Below are 25,965 nucleotides of genomic sequence, written 5' to 3' on the forward strand. Positions count from 1 at the left end.
GATTGAAACAATGATTTTATTGCAAGAACCATAAGAAACTGAAAGAAACAGGTGAAAATGATTTATACCTTACAGCTCAAAATATGCTAAATGCTATATCAAATAATAATCAAATGCATGGTTGCTGAGAAATCCTTCATAAGAAAAAGTGGTTGAAAGCTGGAAATAGGTAATCATTTTTTTTACTATCTACTTCCATGCCTTCATGGTATGTTGTATATTAAGTATTTTTATAAAACATGTTGTATGCTTACCAAGCAGTGTAAGATGCAAAAATGTCACTGAATATAGTGATTAGAAAATACAGTTCTTAACCCTTTCAATGCTACACTAAAAAATAGAAAAATGGCTGCTGCTGCATTTTTTGGTGTTCATTCATTAGAACAGTACATTCCTTTTCAGCCTGTTGTATCTTTTTTATTATAAGAGATACAGAGAAAGTTATTGCATGAAAAATGCTCAGGAGAGTATGAACTGTAATGTTAAATAGCTATTTCAGTAAAATTTTTATACATTTTCAGGTAATTAACAGGTAAAAGTGTAATTTATTACATTTGTGTTGAATTTTGAATAAAAACTACTTTTAGTCTTCATCTATTTTGTTGTTTTATCTGCCATATAATAAAGAAGACACCAATTGCTCGATTCCGTAGCGTATTGCACCATACACAACGTATAATGTAATCGTGGCACAAATCTGTGACACCGTCCTTAAAATTTTCAGTCAACCTCTGTTTTCCCCCCTTTTTCTACGTCTCGTAATGATCGATCAAATCATATTTTCTACAGTAATTGAATGTTATAAACACATTGAGATAACAAGAAACCTTTTAACTAATCCTCGTCGTCAGTTTCGCCATAGAAATGCTGAAATATTTCCATATTTACAGCTTCGTTTCTGATTTCCGCCATTTGCATTTGTCAAAATATTTGTTTTTATTTTCCTTCAATTTTCCTTCTACTGCATGATTTTACAATAAAAATTGCTGGGATTGCAAGCGCAAATGAGACCTTGCATATCCTGGATTCATACAAGGAAAAATTAGAGAGGACCCGAATGAAAATCGAATGGTTTAAGAGTCCTTATGAAAATCGGTTGTCATCGTGGCATATGTCGTGAATAGCAGTGGCGGACGGCATATGTCATCGCAGCATATGCCGTGTAAAGCGTTGAAAGGGTTAAGTTAAATAAGTAAATAAATCAAATATTTATCTCAATAACAACAATAACTTAATTATGTAAAGCATTAACAACACATTTAGGACATGCTACACATAACATTCCAGGTCTCTGATAATACTGCATCAAAATACTACCACACTTCTCTAGCTTTGTATGGCCATGTGTTATTTCTTTTTCAAATTTCGTCATAATTTCTTCTATAAATGTTTGTCGTGTATAGTTATGTCCACATGTGAATACTACAGCATTAGGTTCTGACGAGGAACTCCTACGAGATGTGTGCAAGTTCTCATCAAGATGATCTAATTCACCTCTTGTTATGTAGATATAGTTTGTATGTTCCTTCTGAAGATTTTGTATAACGTCATGCCATAGCTGATTGAATGGGTTCAGGTTTGAGATGGAGGAAACATTCTGTTTGATTGTTAATGAACTTAGCATTTGATATAGAGCTGGGTGACGTCTTTCAAATTCTGTGTCGGATATTGCTTGAATGACTGTCTCCAGAATTTTGAATTTGAATCTCATGGAGAAAGATGATCTAAACTCATTTGTTATTTCTGTAGATGTTTCTCCTGTTTTCATCCTGTCAATAAATATCACATTAATATTTTAAAATATCAGAAAGTTACATATAAATAAATTATTTAGTAGTTAAATAATGTGAAATTCCCTTACGAGTTCTAAAAGTTTTTACATAAGCTGAATGGTTGTCTAGTCACAGTTTTCTATAATTGGTGCAAACCTTTAATTAGCCTTGAGGCGGGGTATTTCTGTTAGTTATCACTAACTTTAAATAAGCTCAATATTGCACAGTAAATAAACAGGAATTTTATTTATAACTTTTTACACTTTGCTCAGCAATAGAACTTCCTATATCACAGAAATATTGCTCTTCAATAATAACTTCCCATTTGATTTTCAACATCTATCTGCCCATACATAGTTCACAAAATTACTCCAGAATATTCATTTCATTCCGAATAGCTATTTTCTTAAAAAATGTTACAGAAAAGCACACAATTAATTAAAATCTTAGCCAATCATTATATGCCTATCCTACTAAAGGATAAAGACAAGGGGAGTCTACTTGGTCTTCAATAATATTTTGAATGAACTTGAAGTAAAATATTGAATACAAATACATACCAAAACAGAGTTGTACATAAACTACATGCAAAACAATCTTTATGTGTCAGTAAAATATCTTCCAATTCCGAAGTCTGTAAGGAATGTTTCTCCCAAAACTTCATAATCTACAACAGATAATCAATTGTGACATTTTGTAAACAACAAAGACACACTTCAAATTTATCTGACCAGAAGATTCATAGGAGCCTTCATCATTACTTTAATAGCAAATTGGGTAAGTTTAATGTTAAGCATTTCAAAATTTTTCTACAAAATCACTTTGTTAGCAGTACCAAAACATGACATGAATAATCCTAAGGAAATGTATCTGAAACTGCTGTTCAACCAAATGGCATCTGCTTCTATATAAAGATCACATATTTTGGGGGATAATCTAGCCTCAATATCTTACCTCCCCTGAAAATATTGGAAACTTTATTCCGATATAGCAAGGACACTATTTATCTTGATATAAACAGTGAATGTAAATAGGGATATTATGTTCCTAATTTAAAGCAAAAGGTTAGTAAAAAAAAAAGTGTGAGATGAGTAAAATTGATTCAATATTGCATTTTGCTATGTAGTCACTAATGACAATAAACGTAACTGGGTATATCTGTAATGTATATGTAATAAAATAAAAAGATGGATTGAAGAAATTATACAATAACTTAATGAATATGATAAGGGAATAAATATTTGATCAACAAAAAATAGAAAAAGTCTCAATTCTGCTTAAGATATCCTTGCAAACTGAATTCTTGTAAGCATAATAACTTAAATGTTAAGATTGCATAATTATTCAACATAAATAAGATTTTCAGTTCTTAAAAAAATACCTGTAACAAGAAAATTCTGTAAATTTCTTCTTTTTCTGTTGCAGAACACTTGTGATCCACACATAACCTTTAAAAACAAATACGTGTATCATCATTCATGTAAAATTTGCCACCATAAAATGTAGCAGCCAACAATTATTAAAAAAAATTAACTTGAATATCATAACCCCAGCAAGCGTATTCATTGTTCCCAAGGTTGTATTTTGGTAAAATTTAATTCTTTTCTATATGTTTCTATTTCTGTTCCAAGGTGCTTTTTTATATTTTGTCATATTTTGTTAAAACAAAATGTACTTTATTTCAATTATTAAGTACAAGAGCTAACTTTGTATTTTTTTTTAATGCTAAAATATAGGTTATGACCAAAGAGAATCTACAGTGTATTGGTATATTATTCTGGTAGAAGAAGAGATGGGCATGAAATAAATTTTGATAGGATGTAACAATGAAATTTAAAATAATGTCAGAATATGCTGAGATTACTTTCCTTTGCATTGCAGAAGGTACAATAAGTCCCCTATTTAGATAATTGGAATTAAAATACATAGCAAGAAAGCACATGCTAAAATATCTTGCCTGATTTATGGAGTCACAGACTAGAAAACAAAACACCCTATATTACCATAGGCACAGCATTTACCACATACAAATTCATTGTTAACATCAACTCTCTTGATTGCCTACAATTTCACCCAGTAACAGAAACCCATGTGAGCCTGTCCATGTTCAGAAAGTTAGAAGTTAAGGTATCCATTACTAAGTGTTATACAAGACACAACATATTTTTAACATACCTGATATAATTTTGAATAACAGTCATGGAAACCTCCTTAAATCTGCTGTCTAATGATGATTTATAATGAGATAGAGCAGATAGATGGAAAGATAATGCCTAGAATATACACATATATCAACTGTTAATACTCATTCATTTAACAAGACAAACATCTTCAATTTGGAAATGACATTAAATTCTTACCCTGTTACACAAAATTTCTATAACAATTCCTGCTTAAAATTAAGTCTTCTTTGAATCTGTTATTGGTATTCAAAACATTCAGTCCTTACTAAGTTATTAGGTCCGTTTAAAGAAAGCACATAATTAAGTCATCACTAGTAGATAGGTTCATTTTGTCAATTTTATTGTGATATAAAGTAGTAAATTTAAGTACCTGTGAATAGTTGGTCTGATGGAGACAAATGTATGCTGCACTTAACCAGTCTTGATGATCAACATATGTTCTGAGTAACTTCAAACAATTACACACACTTGGTAAATGCTGAAAAATAGATCATTTACTTATTTAAATATTATTGGGAACACACTTCAGTAATAGTGACAGGGGCTAACATGACTTTACTAATAATATCATGGACTTAATTAATTAGTTGAATCAAGGTTTAATAACAACACCAATAGTTTCCTTACCAAAATATTTTACAAATTCACAGACAAAAGTTTTCCTAAATTTCAGTCCAAAATCTTACCTTTAACAAACCTGTTAAAGCAGTAAAATAAGAAGTGTTTAAAAAAATATGCAGTTTGATATTTGTATATATAATTTTGCATCAAATTATATTGATTGATTGATTGAATGTATGTTTCTTAATGTCTAGTGGCAAAATTTTCATACATATTCAGGACAATAACAAGTTGAATAAAAGATCCATCTTTGTGTAGATTATGTTTTAAATGATACTGTGCATCAAATGATGTTACTGGTCTTATTTCATTTATAGTAACTTATATTTATATCAATTGATATGGATTCTTTGATTGTTTTCAATGTCCAGTGGAAAATATTTAAGGCATTGTCAATTAAATTACCTCCAAAATAGTCAAAACAACACAACGACTATACTTGACACCAACATCTGACTGTAAGTCTGGTATATGTGGTACAAAATCTTCATCATCACTTAGCTACAAAAGCAGGTAAAAAGTAGTAGTTTTCAGCTGAACTAATTCACTGTAAAATGTACACACCCTTCCAGGTGTTTGAAATGATTTTGTAACTAGATGCAATCATATACAATGTATAATTAGTTCATTAAAAGCAACGTTTTTAAGTCTTGATATTTTGTTCAAAGTAATATTTTAAAATCCATTATCCATTTTCAAAAGTAATGTCCTCATATCTTGAAATGAAAATCTTACCAGTAATTCGTCATCACTACTAGATGACCTTGACCTTGATAACATTAAATGTCTGGACTGTGCAGGTTTAACTGATGGCAAGGCCGTACATCGTGTAGGTAGCAACTGTTCCTTCATGTTACTGCTTGGTCTTAACCTTCTACCAGGATCTGTTGGATCAAGACCCAACTTAAATAAAAATATATTATTCAAAATATAAAATATGTGAATTTATAGTGCTTATAGTTACGATATGAAATATGAATAACAATTTCAATGGAGTATTCATTTTTAAATATTTTTTTTAAAATAGATTTTTTAAGGTATATATTTCACACTGTCAAATTTCCTATGTAACCAAGATGTATTCAATATCTATAGCATTAAATTAAACAACTTGCTTTTGTGTTTTGCTTCTCATTCTATTGGAGAAAATCCATCATTTTTGGCAAATTCAAATTTTCTTTATATAAATAAAACATTCAAAATATATTCTGTATATCTTATTTTATATCCTGATCTGATATTGTGTTTAAATGAATGTTAACTGCCTGGAAATGTTTTTGAACAATACAGTAGCAAACAGAACTTATATTTACCTGTCCAAATTCATTTTTACCCCAAACCCACAGAGAATATTCTGAATCCATGGCTACATTAAATTCACCTCCTGAAGATATGTGAATAATCTGTTTGTCATTTATACTGGTTACCATGGAGGGAGTTTTCTACAAAAACAATAAGTACATTCAGAAAACATACATGTACTGCTTTAAGTACATGTATAGAGTTTAGATTTTAATGATTTTTGTATTTCCTTCAAAAGATATGAATGCATTCATCTATCTTATTGTAATATCTGTTATTACAGCTTAAGAAGTTGTGTAAAACAAAAACAAATTGTTTTTAAAAATAATTAAAAAAATGAACTTACAACATCTTGTCTAGAGTTGTTACCAATCTGTCCATCCATGTTACGTCCCCATGTGTAGACATCACCATCAAGAGTTACTAAACAAGTGTGAGATTTACCACAGGAGGCCTACAAGTCAACCAATTAATGAAACTTTATTCAAATCATAGTCAGGTCTCAAGAGTAGTAGTTTCTTTCAACATCCTCCCTATTTTAATGTTTTTGGTTTTCATTCATTTACGTAAATCCAGTTTTAAATTTCCAGTACCTCATTGAACGAACTTTGAATGCATTTAGAAATGCCTCCATAACATATTTTGAAGGGGAAAAAAATGTTTCTGTATATACAACTCTAAATGTTTTTCCTTTTTAATTCTTTTATTGTTTATAAGCTTTCCATGTGTTTACAAGTCTCATGCTTCCTTATTTCTAGCTGTGAGTACAATTTGGTTACAATTTAAAAACTGTTTAAACAAGAAAGTGTCCATAGTATACGGATGCCCCACTCACACTATCATTTTCTATGTTTAGTGGACCGTGAAATTGGGGTAAAAACTCTAATTTGGCATCTAAATTAGAAAGATCATATCATAGGGAACATGTTTACTAAGTTTCAAGTTGATTGGACTTCATCAAAAACTACCTTGACCAAAAACCATAAACTGAAACTTGCACTATCATTTTCTATATTCAGTGGACCGTGAAATTGGGGTCAAAACTCTAATTTGGCATTTAAATTAGAAAGATCATATCATACGGAACATGTGTTTTAATTTTCAAGTTGATTGGACTTCAACTTCATTAACAAGAGGCTGTCACAACGACAGCAAACCGGATTTATTAATATTTATTTGTGTCCTGGCAATATCACAAGAACCATTACTGATGAATGGTGAAAGTGGAAATCGTCAATATCAAATTTGACCTCCATTTTGTCATCAGTATCAACATATTAAAATTTGAAAAGCTTAAATTGAATGGTTCATGAGTAAATGCAACAACGTGAATGGAAACGCCATTTAACAATCTTTCAAGAACCATAACTCCTGAACGGTAAAAGTCAAAATCGTCATTATTGAACTTGACCTCTATTTTGCCATCAGTAACAACATATAAAAATTTCAAAAGCTTTGGTTGAATGGTTCATGAGAAAATGCACGGACACGACTGGAAACACCATTTTTCAATCTTTCAGGAACCATAACTCCTGAACGGTAAAAGTCAAAATCGTCTTTATTGAACTTGACCTCTATTTTGTCATCAGTAACAACATATTAAAATTTGGGAAGCTTAGGTAGAACAGTTCATGCGTAAATGCACGGACACGACTGGAAACTCCATTTTTTAATCTTTCAAGAACCATAACTCCTGAACGGTAAAAGTCAAAATCGTCATTATTAAACTTGACCTCCATTTTGTCATCAGTAACAACATATTCAAATTTTGGAAGCTTTGGTAGAACAGTTCATGCGTAAATGCACGGACATGACTGGAAACTTCATTTTTCAATCTTCCAAGAACCACAACTCCTCGACGGTAAAAGTCAAAATTCGCCATTATAGAACTTGACCTTCATTTAGTTGTCAGTAACAACATATTAAAATTTTTAAAGCTTTTGTTGAACGGTTCATGAGTTAATGCACGGACAACATTTGATTGCCGCCCAACTGCCCGCCCGACCACCCGGTCGCCATACATCCCCAAATCAATAACCGACATTTTTGTCACAAAAGTCCGGTTAAAAACTACCTTGACCAAAATCTCTAACCTGAAGCGGGACAGACGGACGAACAGACAAACGAACGAACAGACGGACGAACAGACAAACGAACGAACAGACAGACGCACAGACCAGAAAACATAATGCCCCTCTTCTATCGGAGGTGGAGCATAATCAAAGAGCTGAATAGCTCTGAGGGGAAAGACGGCCCTTGTTTCTATTTCATTTTTTTTTTGGGGGGGTGGGGTTATCTTTTGATAGTCTTCATATAAAGAATGAAAAAAAAAAGAACAGCTAGAACATGTGGAAGGTTGACACTATTGGAATCAATTGTTGTTTAATGTAATTTCGTTTCTTTAGTTTAGGATTCAATTTAGACCAATGTAAGAGATCTGCATCTACTAAATCTAAACATTCAATTAAAGTTGATAGTTAATTATCTAAAATTCAACTAGTTGAATTCTGTCATTTAACAACAACTACAATTATTTTTGAAATCTTAATAGTGTACAACTGAACTGCAGGCTAGGGCCATTTTCCATTTTTTGTGACAGTACTCTTAAGATTTTTAATTTTTTTCTTAAGAAAGCTAGGACTGAAAAATCTATTCAGTTTTGAATTCCCATTGATAAAGTTCCCAGTTACATTTCTCATCACAGGGATGCAGGTACTAATAAAAATAACAATATGATTGGTGTAACTGTGTGAAGCTTGTTTCCAAATCCTACATTTTGAAATATTTGTAAAATTTCATGAATAAATAGGTTTAAACTACAAAATGCAACATTTGTAATTTTTTTTGTAACTATTACAATGATTATGATGGTACTCAAAATTTAGTTTTAATGGAAGACTACTTATCATATACTAAATGTCACATTTTAAGTGTTTATTTTAGTGGATAATTAGCTGATAAATTGAGGTGCTCCTGAATTGGAGGAAGATTCTCAAAACAGAGTTTTACAGAAAAAAATGGAAAAGATTGTTTCTCTCCCCGATCTCATATAGCCCCTCAGACTTCCTGTTTACTTTGAAAGTTGTTGACCTACAAATTAAAGTATTGCATGTTGATGTTTGAATCATATTCAGCAAACATCATTATGTTTAAATTTAACCAATACTATTTTTTAATAAGTGCACAATCTTTGAGAATGATTTAAATAACCAGTGAAGGATATCCCTGCTTATGCGTAGTGTGGCATTCCAACAATGACGTCACTATAAAATATAATGTAGGTTGGATATATTTAGAATATCTCGTCATACTGATTTTTCCATATTGTTAAAGAAACGTAAATAGTGTAAAGGAGAACTCAATATACGATAATTTCGAGAGAAACAGAAGGGAAATGTGTAAAAAAAGTGTTAAAAGTCAATTTATTCATTTGTGTCTCTCCATCTCATCATTCTCAGTCACATTGTGAGGGAATGTCACTCTGGTCAACCGCATTGGGGATTGAGGGCTTGAAGCCGTCTTCCCCAAAAACATGACCTAAAATTAACCGTACCTTTACGATACGACCATGAACAAAACTAGTGTCGACTATCTCTGGAGCAAGGAATCTCTCCACTGGATCGCTGACAGCTGTACCCGCTTGCCTAGCTCTACGCACAGCATGGGCATTCAATCTGAGGTTATACGGATGACATCCCCAATTATACACAACATTGTGTATAGTTACAGCTACCTGTATATAAAAAGTGCATCATATTAATGAAATGTACTTGTGTCTTTCTTCAAACATTATACAATTACATTTACAGATAAGAAGATGTGGTATGATTGCCAATTAAACAACTCTCCACAAGAGACCAAACGAGAAAGAACTTTAGGTCAGGGCGGTTTTTAATCAAAGAATGATGATTGATTTTTTTTGTAATCATAAGTTGAGTAAAAATTGGTCCTTTTTACACTTTTTCATTCTACATATCATGGGTTATTAATTTCTACTTGCCTTCAGAATATATAGATAACAACCCTGTCATCTTCCTAAACATAGTAAGCTTCAATGAAAGTTATATTGGAGTCAAACTTCAACAAAAACAAAAATACTTACATTATGGAAATACTCAGTAGCTATCAATTTAACTTTATGTGGTATCTTCTCCATCTTGACTGGTAAAGATTGTTTGGTGGTATGACCTAGTCCCAACTGACCAAAATAACCACAACCAAATACCCATATTTCACCCTGTGAAAAATCAAGTGCAAAAATTATACAAGTACCATAATATTATCTTGTTATCTAACAGTATTTTATTTGATTGCTGATTTTATTTAAGTTGAGAAAGGTTATCTAGTAATAAAATACATGTTTATAAAGCAACTGTTCATTAAAGATCAACAAGAGAGAAGGTAAGGGCCTTACTTGGCATGTAAATTAAAAAAAAAAAAAGAAGATTAAAAAGCAAACTATTAGAAATTACTCAACTAAATCAAATTTAACCATATACTTTTCAACTATATTTCAATTCTTACAACTTTTTTATATACCAAATTCAATGCGAACACATTAAAAATCAATTTTGATGTGTATTCTTTTGGCAAAGCAAACTAATGAGTGTGATTTTAGTTTTCAAAAACTCTATTACGATTGTGTCAACCATAAGTTATTGCACTATAGTATTTTCGGAATCATTAAATCACCTTGGAGGTCTAAACTGTACGAGGTTGATATTTGATGCAATTACACTAGTGGAAATTAGATACATGTTTATAAAACTTACTTGACTTGATAATGCTAATGTATGACAATATCCACCAGATACCGATGTGATTTGTTTATCGGATAAAGCTTCTATTCTCTTTGGCGTCAACTGATCCTCTGGGTCTCCGTGACCTAATTGACCATGTACTCCCCAACCCCAACTATACACTCTGTAACCAATATAAATATCAGTAACAATCTTTATATTCATCAATATATTAATAAATAAATTAACATGTTCAGCATATTTACTGTTTTGAAGATTTCTTAATTAAAAGTTATTAAACAAGGGAGTATTTCAAGCTTAAAATATTGTTTCAGATATAAGTGATGGATCGCATATTTTAGAAGAGAAAATATAAAACTTTGTCATCCCATTTCAAATACTTAGTCAAAGATAAATATGTTTAAACTAACTAAAGACCTATTAGGAGCATTTACTTTGTCAAACAAGACATCTAAATCGCTCTAAATAACTGGTTGTAACAACTCCAATAATACTCTGTTTTTTCTTGATGTTCACAGGTCATTTTACAGCTGTAAGTCCCTAAGGAAAATTTTACACTTTAAAAAAGCCACTGAACATAGAAATTATGATTGAAATAAGCATTTGAAAGTTTTGTTGATCATTAAGATCAAAGTCAGGTGATGAAACAATGTAACTACCTATTTACCATATGAGGATGTATTGTAATTTGTAATTGAAAAATACTTACTGATTGTCATGAGTGAGAGCAAGAGTATGGAATAGTCCACAGACCACACTGATACACTGATGGCCTAAATTAACTAACATAGGACGACTGTACATATGTCTAGTTCCTACTCCCACTTGACCATACAAGGATGAACCCCATGAATACAACTAGAAATAAAACAACATAACACATACAAAAAGATTGTTACTGAATTAGCTGTAAAACTTATATTCACTGATATGACTCAAATTCTTATATTTAATTTATAACATAATAAAACATATTTTAAAATTACAATAAGTAATAAAGATAAATAACTAGAGGCTCTAAAGAGCCTGTGTCGCTCACCTTGGTCTTGTGCATATTAAACAATGGACACGGATAAATTCATGACATAATTGTGTTTTGGTGATAGTGATGTGTTTGTAGATCTTACTTTACTGAACATTCTTGTTGCTACAATTATCTCTATCTATAATGAACTTGGCCCAGTAATTACAGTGGAAAATATTTTCTAAAAATTAACAAAAATTTATAAAAAATGTTAAAAATTAACTATAAAGGGCAATAACTCCTTAAGCCATTTTGGTTGATTGGCCAGGTCAAGCCACACATTTTTTAAACAAGTTACCCCAATGATGACTGTGGCCAAGTTTAGTTTTATTTGGCCCAGGAGTTTCAGAGAAGAAGATTTTTGTAAAAGATTACTAAGATTTACGAAAAAATGGTTTTAAGAACTGACTATAAAGGGCAATAACTCCTTCGGGGGTCAACTTACCATTTTGGTCATGCTGACTTATTTGTAAATCTTACTTTGCTGAACATTATTGCTGTTTATAGTTTATCTCTATCTATAATAATATTCAAGATAATAACCAAAAACAGCAAAATTTCCTTAAAATTACCAATTCAGGGGCAGCAACCCAACAACAGGTTGTCCGATTCATCTGAAAATTTCAGGACAGATACATTTGGACCTGATAAACACTTTTATCGCGTGTCAGATTTGCTCTAAATGCTTTGGTTTTTGAGTTATAAGCCAAAAACTGCATTTTACCCCTATGTACTATTTTTAGCCATGGCGGCCATCTTGGTTGGTTGGCAGGGTCACGCCACACATTTTTTAAACTAGATACCCCAATGATGATTGTGGCCAAGTTTGGTTTAATTTGGCCCATTAGTTTCAGAGGAGAAGATTTTTGTAAAAGTTAACGACGACGGACGACGGACAACGGACGCCAAGTGATGGGAAAAGCTCACTTGGCCCTTCGGGCCAGGTGAGTTAAAAATGAACAATGTATTGACTATTTATATGTGTCAGCAATTCGTATGTATGTATTAAAAAAATTATAATGCTATATAACTATAAACCATAAAGATGACCTCCAAAGAATTCCAATGGTCATGACTTGATGTAAGCATAAACAAGCAAGCATTACATTGGAACTATGATATATGGACGGTACTCATAAACCTTCATCACTTGTAGAGGAAACAAATATTTATAAATAATAAATGATACTTACTCCTTGATGAGTTAAGGCTACTGTGTGTTCTCCACCACACGACACAGATATCACCTTTATCTGGAGCTGATGTAGTGTGTCAACTCGGCAGGGAACCAGGGTAGGATTTTCTGGTACCAGATCTCCCTGTCCTAACCTGAAAATTATCAAATACATTCTATGACTAACATATTTAAACCTCTCTAAAACTGTTGTTTTTACACTTTTTATGCATCTAGTTTTTGATGATTCAATTCATGAAGAACAAGTGAAGTGAAAGTTCTTTTGAAAATATTACAATTTAAAAAAAAAAAGAATGGCTGGAAAATTATTTTTTCTTTAATAAATGTTTAAATCACTGGTAAATATATTGAATTCTGATCTCTAGGTGAGTAGTCCTCTTGGTTTTCTGACAAGTAAATTCTAACAAGAAGTTCTAACATATGATTATAATTCCCAGATTTACCAAATATAATACAAACATCAAAAGGTTTATCAATCTAAAAATTGTAAACCAAGAGAGCTTACCATAAAAAATAATTTTCTGACATACCAATTATGAGCATTTCATAACTAGGTATATATTTATCACTCACCGACCATGCGAAGCTCGTCCCCAGGTATACAAATCTCCATTCCTAACAACTCCAACATGTTGAGCTCCACAACTTAATAGCTTCATTTGGTATTTCAATTTTCTCCTTCTTAATCTTGTTCCTGGCGGTTTTGCCTGAAGGAAAAACATAAGTTCTTTTTATACTGCAATACACTATTTAAAACCTATAAAAAAAGCATACATTGTCTTGAGGTTCCATTTCCCAGAATTTAACAAAGAGAGCTATTTCACAGCAAGCTTGTTTATATGGAAGTACTGTACAAACAGTAAACAACTATAAAAATTGTCCTCAACTTTTTTGGTGTAATAGACTCAAAGGTAAAAGTTTTTAATTATATCTTTAAAGCAAAATTATCATCTTGTTTTTTTTTACTAAATAACCATTTTCTTATTCAGTTTGACAATGTTTTTCAAGAATTTTCTCTTGTGCTCTTGTATCGGAAATGCATACCGGTATACTATTAGCCACTGCACAGTAAGCTAACAATAATTAATCATTTCTCTAAATGAAGTCGATTAATGTGGGCATTGGACCAGACTGTGTGGTTTACTATGTTTTTGCAAGAAATCTATTTCTAAATACAGTTCAATTTAAATCACTATCTATTTCTATGGTGATAAAGTTTAGAGACTGGTTCCCTCTTCTAGGTGACACCAGTGAACAGAATTCAAAATATTCAGCAAAAATTTTAGGATAATTCTTTTTTCTTGAAATGTCATTTTTAAAAGGGGGTTCTTGATAAGTCCATTTATCAGTAGAATACATAACTTTTTAAAAATAGAATTTTTGTTTTAAAGCAATCCATAAAGGTTCAACATAGTTATAACACAAAACGGAAGTCTCATCTACCACAACTTTTCACACAATAAAAAAACCCTGTCCTTACTTTTTTGACAATGACCTTGGGTTTCATCATTACTAGATCTTCAGCTGTAGGTGAATCTAATCTTTTATTCAGATGCAAAACCAATGTGAAGAAAAATTCTATCAGCTCAGAAATGTCGGGAAATGTTTCCATCTGCTACAAACATAAGATACATTCATTATCATTAGTGTAAAAAACTGACAGATAATTAAATCTGTTAAAATAGATAAAGATATGATCATTAATCCTAAAATTGATAATAGTTCATAACTATAATGAATAAAAGTCGGTTATGAAGCACAATATGATATCTGTCTGTTTTTATGTGGGGCTTATAAAAAGATTGCCCAAAATATAAAATATTCCTTTAAAGTATTCCAGGTGTTCAATTTTTAAACATATAGAGAGCCTCACTTTTTATTGTTCTTTAGCCTCAAACACATACATTTGTATTATCAATGTTCATTCATAATACACCTGCATTGAATATGTATACTCATACAGTAGGAATTAAGAACTAAAAGTTTCAAGGTACACACATGATTCACTTGTTAATGTTTTATAACTTAAATGTGTTATACATAATACTCTGCACAAAAACTAATGTCAAATCTTTGGTTAATACATATTCAATTTATATGCCCTTGAGATTTTTTGAACAAATAAATATTCTGGTGGTTTTAATGGAACTGCAATTAAAGACTTTTGTCTCACAGCCAAGTTTTTCACATATTTTGAGGTGAAGAGTAGCAATTACAGTGCTGTTCCTATGCTTGTGTTATTTTCATTTGCAGGTAGCGATTTTATGTCATGAATCGAAACATCATATTCTTTGTTTTCATAAAGATCTCTCAATGCATTATTCCTGATAAGCTTGGTTCAATACATGTACATATAGTTTGAACACAAATTTAAGATCCAATACATGGAAGTCTTTATACTACAATACATGTACTACAAAAATAAGCTCTATGAGTTACCTCAGTATAAGTATCCCCTTCACTGGATACTGATGTCATTGAACTAATACTCCCTCTTCTAAAACAAAGGATATAAATCAAATCAAATAACAACAGATCAAAATGACAGAAATTGAAATTTTAATATCAGTTATCAATATAAAACAAAAATAAGAAGAAAAAACTTAATGAAATTCTCATTACAACACTGTTTAACCATCATCACTACATACAATGTTAGAACTGAGACGTGTTATTGTCAATTGGACTTATATGCTGAAATTTTATTTACATTAAACTCTTTTACCTAGTTATAAAACCATGTTTAATCCACCATTTTTGGCATAAGGAAATGTCTGTACCAAACCAGGAGTTTAAGAGTGTTTAAGCTATTATTAAGTAAGCCACTTTCTGTTTGAAATTTCCTTGGAGTTTACTTTATCATTTGTATATGATCTGATAACTTCTGTTTTCTTCAGTCTGTCACATCATAACTGTCAATCATTGGCTCAAGAACTTTAGTGTTTCAATCTTCTCTTCAATTAATTACTTACAGGAATTTTTTTGAATTTAATTGAGACTATACTGTATTTTTTTTACACCTTTTTAGGTAATAGAATGAACAAAAGGGTGAGCTGAGCGGAGAAGATTTTTATATGTTAGCAAACTGAACAAATTGTGTAAAAATATCTTTAAAGGGCAATAACTCCTTAAGGGGTCAATTGACAATTTTGGGCATGTTAACTTTTTTGTAGATCTTACTTTGCTGAACATTATTGCTGTTTACAGTTTATATCTATCTATAATAATATTCAAGATAATAATAAAAAACAGCAAAATTTCCTTAAAACTACCAATATAGTAGCAGCAACTCAACAATGGGTTGTTCAATATGTCTGAAAATTTCAGGGCTGATAAGTTTTGACCAATTGAACAAATTTACCCCATGTCAGACTTGCTCTAATAGCTTTAGTTTTTGAGATAAAAGCCAAAAACTGCATTTGACCCCATCTTCTATTTTAACCCTGGCAGCCATGATTGTCTATGGATCAAAACTTTGGATACAATTTACAAACTAGATACCCTAAGGAACATTTAGTTAAAGATTGAAGGTATTTGGCCAAGTAGTTTCAGAGAGGAAGATTTTTTAAATAGTTTACGATGACAAGGACAGAAGACGATGACAGATGACACAATGAAGATGGATGCCAAGTGATGACTTAAGCTCCCACCAGTGAGCTAATAATGGGAGAGGATGATTTCACAATAGCTTGATAAATCACATATGATGTGTTGCTTGTTGATATATCAGTCTGCAATTTATTTTTTAAAATGTATGTGTATGAATGTTAATGTACTTAGTAATGAAGGTATTCTTAATGACCTTTGCATTTGAATTATTTTACAAACACCTCTGGTAGAGTATTTTTGGAGTAAAAGATGTAAACATTCACATAGAAGGACAAAACAATACAACGTCATATAACACAGATATTTCTGGATCTAAGTAATATCTATTCTTATTTACCTTGTCCTTGAATGCAACAATTGTCTACCTAAATGAGATCCAAGGTATGACTGGGATGGATCAAATATTTCACATAATTTCTCCAGCACTGGTGTCTCTATGTCTCCAATATAAGGTACCAGTTTTGTGTAGTTATGGAAGGCTAGAATGGGCTTCTCACAGAATAACTTCACTAAGCTGTTTGGAGTTAGTCCATCTAACAGTACACCTAAATAATAACATTTTAAATTTTAGTTTTATGAAGAGTTTTTTTAAACAAGATTGCCTGACACACAACAAAAAATCAATGGTTCATTTTTTGTTATATCTGACAAATCTGACAAATCTGTTATTTAATATGTTACTATCACAAATGCAACAAAAAATGTCATCATATAGCAGGATTGCAAGAAATAACGTGATTTTGTAAACATCTTGTTTATGAATCAAAACTGACCTAAATACTTTATTTGCACGTTACCATTCTATCCATTCCATGACAAAATGATAAAAGCTTTCAATTAAAATAATCTACCTTTTTAAATGGTTTTTAATTATTTCTGTGACATTTTTGCCTGAAAAGCTAAATCACTAATATATAGTTTGAGCCACTTGTTATAATTCCACTTACCATTACTAGCCCGTATCAGGTGATGAGCAAAGCCTTTTTCTATGAGTTTACTTATATGACATGGTTCTAGAACAATTTGACCTTTATGTACCAAAATCTCTAATGCTTCTAACACCAAACCTCTGGCCTACAAAAAAAAGAAGAAATTTCACACTTAAAGAGCAAATCATACATTGTTTTACTGTCTATCCATATCTGGGGACAATCAGTGTAAATAAGGTCGGAACAATTGGTGCATACTATTATGTAATTGCATAGGAATAGTGACAAACAAAAAAGCATAAGAAAATGCAAGAATATGAAAGTTGTCTATAGCACATATTAGATATGTGAACTGTAAAGAGTAAAAAGTACCTATGAATAGATAATAAAACATGTCCTATGATGTGCTATAATCATCAATGACTATTTGATCAACAAGTAGACTTGATCTAAATTCAGCTTATAAAAAATAAATATTTAAGTTCTCTAAGGTTACACCACTTATAGAAATTAATAAAAATGATATTCAAGTTCATTTAAGTTACATACATGTAGCGTATAGAAAATAAATACAACACTCATGTCCAGCAAATAACCCGTGCAGGGCCCCATTACCTGTTAACTGCTTTGCATATACGAAACTAATGAAGTTAAAGTAACAGTGTTACATCACTGTGCAATCAGTAAATACTGCATATCAAAAGCTGTTCATTACACATTTATTGTTTAAAATGATTATAAACTGTGTAGTATTGTTAAACAGTTTATTTTAATCGAGCGTAACAATTTAATTTGTACATCCGGGTCATAGAAACAAATATATTTTTAGAACAATTTTATTTTCGTATCTCAGGTAAAGGAAAAGTCGGTACATAAATAAACTAAAACAAAATGTGTTTATAAACTTTATTGAAAGAATACACAATTAAATAAAATGTAAGACACTAGACAAATAACTTTTATTAGAATAAATAAGCATTTAATATGTTTTAAGTGGATTATGGAGATTCATCTTTCTTCACAGATTTCCTTTGCTGATCGATGTCTATTTGACTCCGTAATTTGGCATTTATTGCATAATTTCGTCTGACAAATAGGCTATGCAAATAACCGGAATGTACTGTAATAATATTCAAGTTAAATTAAAATGTTAAATTACTTAGAAATTACCATAGCTAGCTCCAATAGTGCTTCACGAAGATTGTGTTCAGCCAACAGTTCTAATGCTTGTTTTTCTTCATAGTAGAAGTCTGTAACAAGGAAATTTCTACAACAGATTCAGAAAAAATTACTAAAAAATGAAAATTAAAAGAAAAAAAAAGAATGTGTGTCAGTAGGACACCATGCTCAACATGCACTTTTGAAGAAAAACACTTATGGCAAAACCCTAATTTGGTAGATTTCATACATAAATGAAAGGAGTTGGTCCGGTAAGGACCAAAATTTGGCCCCAAATTTCAGGTGCATCTGATGAAAGATTTTGGACACTTTTTAAACACTTAAGTGTCTACTTTAATAGATTCAATTAATTTATGTGAAAGATTTGAACTGATTTAAGCTTACATGTTCTAAATCTATCAAATATGCAATATTATTGTTACGCTCTGGCCATTGGCCTTATTTCATAAACTTAAACGCGTATTTTTCATTGTGTATCATTTGTGGCCTCCGTGCCACATTTCTCCATGCAGATGTCCACAAGTACGCCTTGTATGGTATTTTTATGAGAGGAGTGGTTTACCTGTACTCAAACCTATCTAATGATGCTATTTAATGGATGTATCATCTTCATTTAAAGGCGCAATTGTCCAAATTTGTCTCAGTTTATCGTTACTTTCACTTTTCGGTGCCATTCCTCATGTTTTGTTTTTCTTGTGTACTAAGTCATTTTTGTGGGCGGGGCCAAAGTATAAATAGAAAGGTTTGCGTGCACCGAGTAGGATTTTTCACCTCAATGCAGAACGATCGCTGAACTTAACTTGCAATCAAAATTATATTGCATGAAGCAAATTATTATTTAAATTTATGCAGAAACATGACATAAAAACATATAAGATTTGGCCAGAAAAAGGTAATTGTTTATTCTATAACTTAATAAAAAGAATTTAATTCAATGTTCAGAGACTATCCTAAAATCTGCGTCTGCTGTATTGCACCAAGTTGCATACTCAGTGTTTACATTTTGGCTAGCAACAAGCAGATTTGCTCGGTGCTGCACCAAGTGGAATTACTTGGTGAAAAGTGTTTTTCTTCAAAAGAAAGCTTTTAGATATTTAAATATTAGCCTTTTATGATCCTTATAAAATTATGAGGTCAAATATATATAACCTGCACCAAGCAGGATCTCAAATTATTTGCTGTGCCTGTGTACCAACCAGATTTCCTTGCACCGACTAGATTTCCTTGCACCAAGTGCAATAGGAATTATAATTTAGGATTTAGGAATTAAATGTGTCTTTGTTTATATCAAGATAACTCTATTCATGTGTATTATGAACTACTTTATCTGTTGTGAATTACTTAAGCTGAATTAATAATAATATTTAATACAATTTATGAACTTCCATCATGGTTTTTATTATTACTTCCTTCACCGGAGGCCCACAAAAGTAACTACGGGTGTATATCCTGACAAGAAAACCCCCGAACATTACAATATGTCACTTTTCAGATGGTTTTTGTCAAAAATGAAAGTGGCTGCATCCGTGTTCATCCTCGACCTTTATATATGTTATGTATTATCATCAAATACAACTTAGGTTTAAGTACCGGTATTAAGAATGAACACAAATGCAGCCACATCCATTTAAGACCTAAACCATCTAAAAATTAGCTCAAATGCTAAAATTAAGAAGATTTCAGTAATTTAGCATGACTTAATGATTCTAGTACCCGATAAATATGCATTGTATTGTCAAAAACAGTCTATATGTATGTAACTGAAGTATTCTACTTTCCAATAAATAGCTAAATGTTTACATTTTAACAATTTTGTAAAACTGCTATATTTTGGGGCCACAAAGGGGTCTTACTGAACCTACTCCTTTAGTACTTAGTTTCTAGGTGATGTAACCACAACATCATTGTAAACTGCTTTAAAAGATGGGAAACAAGAATGTGTCCATAGTACACGGATGCCCCACTCACACTATCATTTTCTGTGTTTAGTGGACCCTGAAATTGGGGTAAAATCTCAATTTGGCATTTAAATTAGAAAGATAATATCACAGGGAACATGTATACTAAGTTTCAAGTTGATTGGACTTCAACTTCATCAAAAACTACCTTGACCAAAAACTTTAACCTGAAGCGGGACGAACGGACGGAAGGACAGACGGAAGGACAAACGGACGCACAGACCAGAAAACATAATGCCCCTCTACTATCGTAGGTGGGCATAAAAAAACAAGGATCTCAAACTGAGAACAGTCATAAATTCTTAATTTTTCTTTTTTTTAAACATTTTATAATTAACCCTTACAACCAGGCTATCTGTATTTTCAGGTAATTGACAGGTAAAAGGTGTAAATTATTGTATTTGTGTTGAATTTAGAATAAAAACAATGTTAATCTTCATTTATTTTGTTGTTTTATTGTTTTATCTGCCAAATAATAAAGAAGACACCAGTTGCTGGATTCAGTAGCGTATTGCACCATACACAACGTACAATGTAAACGTGGCCAAAATAAGTGGCTTGGGCCTCAAAATTTTCAGTCAACCTCCATTCCCCCCCCCCCCCCCCCCCTTTCTACGTCTCGTACAGATCGATCAAATCCTATTTCCCACACGAACTGAGTGTAATAAACACATTGAGATAACCGGTAAACCTTTCAACTATTCCTCGTTGTCAGTTTTGCCATAGAAATGCTGAAATATTTCCATATTCATACCGTCTTTTTTCATTTTCCACCATTTGCATTTGTCAAAATATTCGTTTTTATTTTCCTTCTACTGCATGATTTTATCATAAAAATTACCGAGATTTCAAGTGCCCATGGGACCTTGTATATCCTCAATTCATTCGAAGAAAAACTACTAAAGGAGAAATGAATGAAATATGAATGGTTTCCAGTCTGGATGAAAAATCCATCGTTATGCTGCATGTGCCGCAAACAGCAGATGTCATGGCGGCATATGCTGTGTATAGCGTTGAAAGGGTAAATCAGTAATTGAGGACAAATTTTAAGTGTAGACTCTGAATCTATATGTACTTTGGTAAGTTTTGATAGGATCCACACTGTTTCAGTCCAAATACCTGTATCATCAATATCCTTAACAAATTGGTTTTCAATCCATAATACATATTATCCTTTTTGACGAGTGCAGTATGACTATGTTAACTTACATTAATGTTTTCTGATTTGTCTCCTCATCTCCATCTTGTAGCTGATAAACCATACAATGAAGATACAGGTTAGACACATGCTTCCTATCTGCTGTACTGATCTCCTTATTAGAGAGCGCCAATGTTAAATGTGAAATAGCATCAGCTACAAATCCATATTTAGCCAGGTACATGACTAGTTTATATGACGTACTCTGAAATATATTTGACAACTTTAAAATTGATGAACAAATGAAAAGAATTAAAGTAAATGATTATAAGCAGCCGTACCAGATTTATATGATTAGCTTGTCATATACATGGAATATTGTAAGTGGCAATCACTTGTAATTTATGACCAACTTGAAACTCACAGTTTTTATTTCCTTTCTCAAAATTGAAAGAAGCATGATTGATTCCTGATAAATTTACAGTTTTAAGTCATAAATTTTTTTTTTAAATTTAAGTTGTTGCATTTCATAAATCGTTCTTGAAGTTTTGAAATATCATGAATTTAACAAAATAAAACTGTCAATATAGTAGAATAGAGAATGGAAACTGGGAACGTATCAAAGAGACAACAACCTGACCATAGAGCAGAAAATAGCCCAAGAATCTGGAATGAATTCAACAGTTTGATAAATATAATCAATTATAATTTTCTAACCTTGACAACTTTACAAAATTTAATAGCCTGGGCGACATGACCTCTTTGTAGTAAATATTCTGCTGATTTTTCATATAATGTGTTAACATCAAGTCCTAATCCAATTCCAAGGTTTTCTACATGTGCAGACTCGCTGTAAAATGTCAGTTCTAAAAACAACCGTTCAGGAGATATTCTGCACCAAAAAAAACAACAATGAAGGTTGTTGAAAATCCAGAACATTCATAAAATACAATGCTTTATAGCATAGAAAAGGTTAATTCTGATTGTCTCTTATTGTTGAGTTACTATCTAATTGACAAATAACAAAAGTAATTATTTTTAAATTTATGTTTAAGTCATTGTTATTACAACTTTTTGAAAAGAGAAAAGCACTACGTGTATTAGAACTGTGATATAGAATAAAAAATATTGCACTCATATTCAGATTGTTGATGATTGATTGATTGTTGGTGATTAATTACACTTTCAGATGTAGGCTGAGTCATGGCGTAAAGTATTATTTTAAAGATGAATTTCAATAGTCCTATATATGGTACAATAATTATAACAGTTGATAACAATAAAACAGCTTCAATTTTACGGAAATTAAATCCCTTAAGGTCTTATGTACCTTGGTTTCATTTCATACACTGCAGAATCAGTTATTATTATACATCCATCTAATACAGTATGATTGGTCAGCTGAATATCATGTGACATTGTCAGTCCTGGTTGCCATGACCCTGATGATGTCAATCCAAGTTTGATATCCTGGTTGTATTTTTGCCTCATATTCTCCTCGCATTTTTCATGCCAGTAAAATGGAAAAGACTTCTTTTGTATGGTCAATAGATGCTCATTTTGTGGTATATCAAACTGTTGTAGAACTGACTCTTTGTTGAAATCCTGAAAAACAAATCTTAAATGCAACTATTTATACCTATAGCATCACATAAAAAGGAAAGTTATTGGAAAGTTTGTCTTTAAGCCAAATAATTGTAATTGAAGGATGAAATATACATATTTCTTATTTCTAGAGTGGAAAAATTAGTTTCAAACTATCCAATGAAGGTATACTTTGCGATTGTATCATGTGGTTACTTTTTCAATTGTTTAAGAAACTTCAGACAGGACAATAATTATAAACCATTTGTAAGTAAGACATTGAAATCCATTAAAATATACAATTCTCATCAAATAACTGTACTATTTTGATACCTTTGTTTGGTCCATTGAGGTTTCAGCTCTCTGATTGGCTATGACATAGAGCTTCTTTCCACTGGCAAGACGAGTCATGGCCAGGAGAACTTTATCTGTCAATATTACAATGTCAGATCCAATAGGTAGCTTGTAAGCAAATAACGGTGATCTGTCTATGTTACTGTCATAAACCTACAAGAACAATATCATAGCATAATCCATCTACCACGGATTCATTTATTTTTCAGAGGTATCCATTTTTCATGGATTGAAGAAGAGTTGTATTTTCATAGAAACTTTCCAAATTTTCAGAGAAAGAACTAATTTTAAATCAGTTATATTTTGAAATATTTGTGTGTTTAATAGATACATTTTGTCAAATCTATATTATTGAGTAGAGGTCCTCTAGCCTTAAGAACTTCACCACTTACAATGAGGGTAATGAAATCAATTTCCTTCTTTAATTAACAGTATTTACCTGAAAAGTAGATTCTTTAGAGCAGTGAGAGGTTATGAAGTGATGACCTTTAGCACATTGTGGTTGTAGAATGACAGAGCGTGGAAACTGGTCTAATCTCTGTGGCTGGAACAGGCCTCTTGTTTCCTCTTTAATACAATAATTAGCAGATACAGTGGACTCAAAATAACAAAAATATAATACATCAAAAATTTCAGTTAATTTTTATGTTAATAATCAAATAACAAGATTAAAAGAATGTGTATTTAACATAAATATTGTCAGCATTCAGCAATGTTATCTTTCTCAGCATTTATTTGTTGTCTCAATATAAGTATAAGATAATTACATGTTTATTCAGTGTTTACTATGTTTATCATAAGTACATGCTACTATATTCATCTATTATTCAATTTTGAAGTGGATATTTTCAACATTGATAAAACTGATGACTGTTCAATTTTAACTATTGTCACCTTTGTGTGATCTTTAGATAGTAAAACATAGTCATTTTTCTGAAATCATTAGATAGATAAAACATACACTACCTGTTTTTTTATATAGCCAAGTCTCATACCTGTAACTTGAGTTATTGACAATGTTGGTAGACTTCTTCCACTGAGTCCATCATATCCCATATCTGATATTTCTTTATCTACTGGTGATGCTAGTTCTTGTGTGCGACATTCTAATAATAATTTCCACTGAACCAACGGCTGACCTGTAATCTATCAAGAGGTCAAGTATCAAAATTTGTTTAAACAAAAATGTGTCTATAGTACAAGGATGCCCCAATCGCAATTTCATTTTCTATGTTCAGTGGACCGTAAAATTGGGGTAAAAACTCTTATTTGACATTAAAATCACAAAGATCATGTCATAGAGAACATTTGTACTATGTTTCATGTTGATCGGACTTCAACTTCATCATAACCAAACTTTAACCTGAAGGGGGACAGAGGAACAGATGGACGAGCAAATGAACGGACACACAGACTAGAAAACATAATGTCTATAAAGGGGGCATAAAAAAGATATTTAATGTCTTAAAATCTGTTTACATTATCAAATATGATTCTTCATGTACATATTCTAGTAATTCATTTATGTAGACCAAAATAATGTGTAGACTTGACCATTTGTATTGCCTAGAAAATTTTCTTTTCCAGTTTTCAAGAAAAATTAAACTGCTGAATATGTTACATAGCTTAAAGGGTGACTCAGCAGATTGTTATCCAGAGAAAACATTGTCAACAGATTTGAAAGGGTTAGAGAACTTATATCCAACTGCGAAAAAGTATAGAGTCATGTAGACTGACTATGTCCTTTACATGTTGTTTCTGGTATATTTAAAACACAGTAAGCAAGACAACATTTATTTACCATTAAATAAGTAGACATTTGTTGGTCATCTTCAACCAATTCTAATCTATGAATTCTAGTCTCTATGGTAAACTGATAAACTATTTTCCTTGTTGACAAATCAACCAACAGTATGTTTCCATTCTGAAATATTAACACAAGTTTTTCTTCTCAAAAGATTAATAATAAGTACCAACAATAACAATTTTATCGTTCATATCTTTTTTTGAACATTAATAAGGCTGTTAGTTTTCTTGTTTGAATTGTTTTACATTTGTCATTTCGGGGCCTTTACAGCATACTATGCGATTTGAGCTTTGCTCATTGTTGAAGGCTGTACAGTGACCTATTGTTGTTTATTTTTGTGTCACTTGGTCTCATGTGGAAAGTTGTTACATTGGAAATCATACCACATCTTCTTTTTTATATACATGCACACATTTGAATAAACTCAGTGTGACATACAAGTACTTTTTGTCTCATTTGTGTTGACCTTATGATCTGTAGCAGTATCAAAGCTGACATAAATTGCTTAAGGTGGTACCAAACACCTTGACTTCATTAATTTGGCTTGTTT

At 31.5% G+C, this 25,965-nt stretch overlaps 1 protein-coding gene across 3 annotated transcripts in view; it reads right to left on the bottom strand.

The window, feature by feature from the left end:
• LOC139515997 (uncharacterized) overlaps nucleotides 1–25,965 on the bottom strand; it is a 31,773-nt gene continuing 5,808 nt past the window's right edge. The window contains exons 5-31 of one of the 3 annotated variants that reach the window (XM_071305809.1): nucleotides 25,410–25,532; nucleotides 24,604–24,754; nucleotides 24,048–24,175; nucleotides 23,588–23,761; nucleotides 23,001–23,275; nucleotides 22,388–22,562; nucleotides 21,742–21,935; nucleotides 18,566–18,662; nucleotides 17,414–17,540; nucleotides 16,804–17,011; nucleotides 15,297–15,354; nucleotides 14,338–14,469; nucleotides 13,431–13,564; nucleotides 12,856–12,991; nucleotides 11,348–11,496; nucleotides 10,651–10,801; nucleotides 9,981–10,115; nucleotides 9,432–9,611; nucleotides 6,225–6,332; nucleotides 5,890–6,018; nucleotides 5,312–5,479; nucleotides 4,982–5,077; nucleotides 4,326–4,433; nucleotides 3,948–4,045; nucleotides 3,154–3,220; nucleotides 2,333–2,439; nucleotides 1–1,769 (exon numbers count right to left, since the gene is read on the bottom strand). In XM_071305809.1, coding sequence (XP_071161910.1) covers nucleotides 1,232–1,769; nucleotides 2,333–2,439; nucleotides 3,154–3,220; nucleotides 3,948–4,045; nucleotides 4,326–4,433; nucleotides 4,982–5,077; nucleotides 5,312–5,479; nucleotides 5,890–6,018; nucleotides 6,225–6,332; nucleotides 9,432–9,611; nucleotides 9,981–10,115; nucleotides 10,651–10,801; nucleotides 11,348–11,496; nucleotides 12,856–12,991; nucleotides 13,431–13,564; nucleotides 14,338–14,469; nucleotides 15,297–15,354; nucleotides 16,804–17,011; nucleotides 17,414–17,540; nucleotides 18,566–18,662; nucleotides 21,742–21,935; nucleotides 22,388–22,562; nucleotides 23,001–23,275; nucleotides 23,588–23,761; nucleotides 24,048–24,175; nucleotides 24,604–24,754; nucleotides 25,410–25,532 — 4,146 coding nt within the window. In that variant the 3' untranslated portion in view covers nucleotides 1–1,231. Of the gene's footprint in view, nucleotides 1,770–2,332; nucleotides 2,440–3,153; nucleotides 3,221–3,947; nucleotides 4,046–4,325; nucleotides 4,434–4,981; nucleotides 5,078–5,311; nucleotides 5,480–5,889; nucleotides 6,019–6,224; nucleotides 6,333–9,431; nucleotides 9,612–9,980; nucleotides 10,116–10,650; nucleotides 10,802–11,347; nucleotides 11,497–12,855; nucleotides 12,992–13,430; nucleotides 13,565–14,337; nucleotides 14,473–15,296; nucleotides 15,355–16,803; nucleotides 17,012–17,413; nucleotides 17,541–18,565; nucleotides 18,663–21,741; nucleotides 21,936–22,387; nucleotides 22,563–23,000; nucleotides 23,276–23,587; nucleotides 23,762–24,047; nucleotides 24,176–24,603; nucleotides 24,755–25,409; nucleotides 25,533–25,965 lie in introns of all 3 variants that reach the window. The other 2 variants (XM_071305801.1, XM_071305814.1) reach the window with 2 other exon arrangements.

This window comes from Mytilus edulis, chromosome 1 (genome assembly GCF_963676685.1).
Source record: "Mytilus edulis chromosome 1, xbMytEdul2.2, whole genome shotgun sequence".
Lineage (NCBI taxonomy): Eukaryota > Metazoa > Mollusca > Bivalvia > Mytilida > Mytilidae > Mytilus > Mytilus edulis.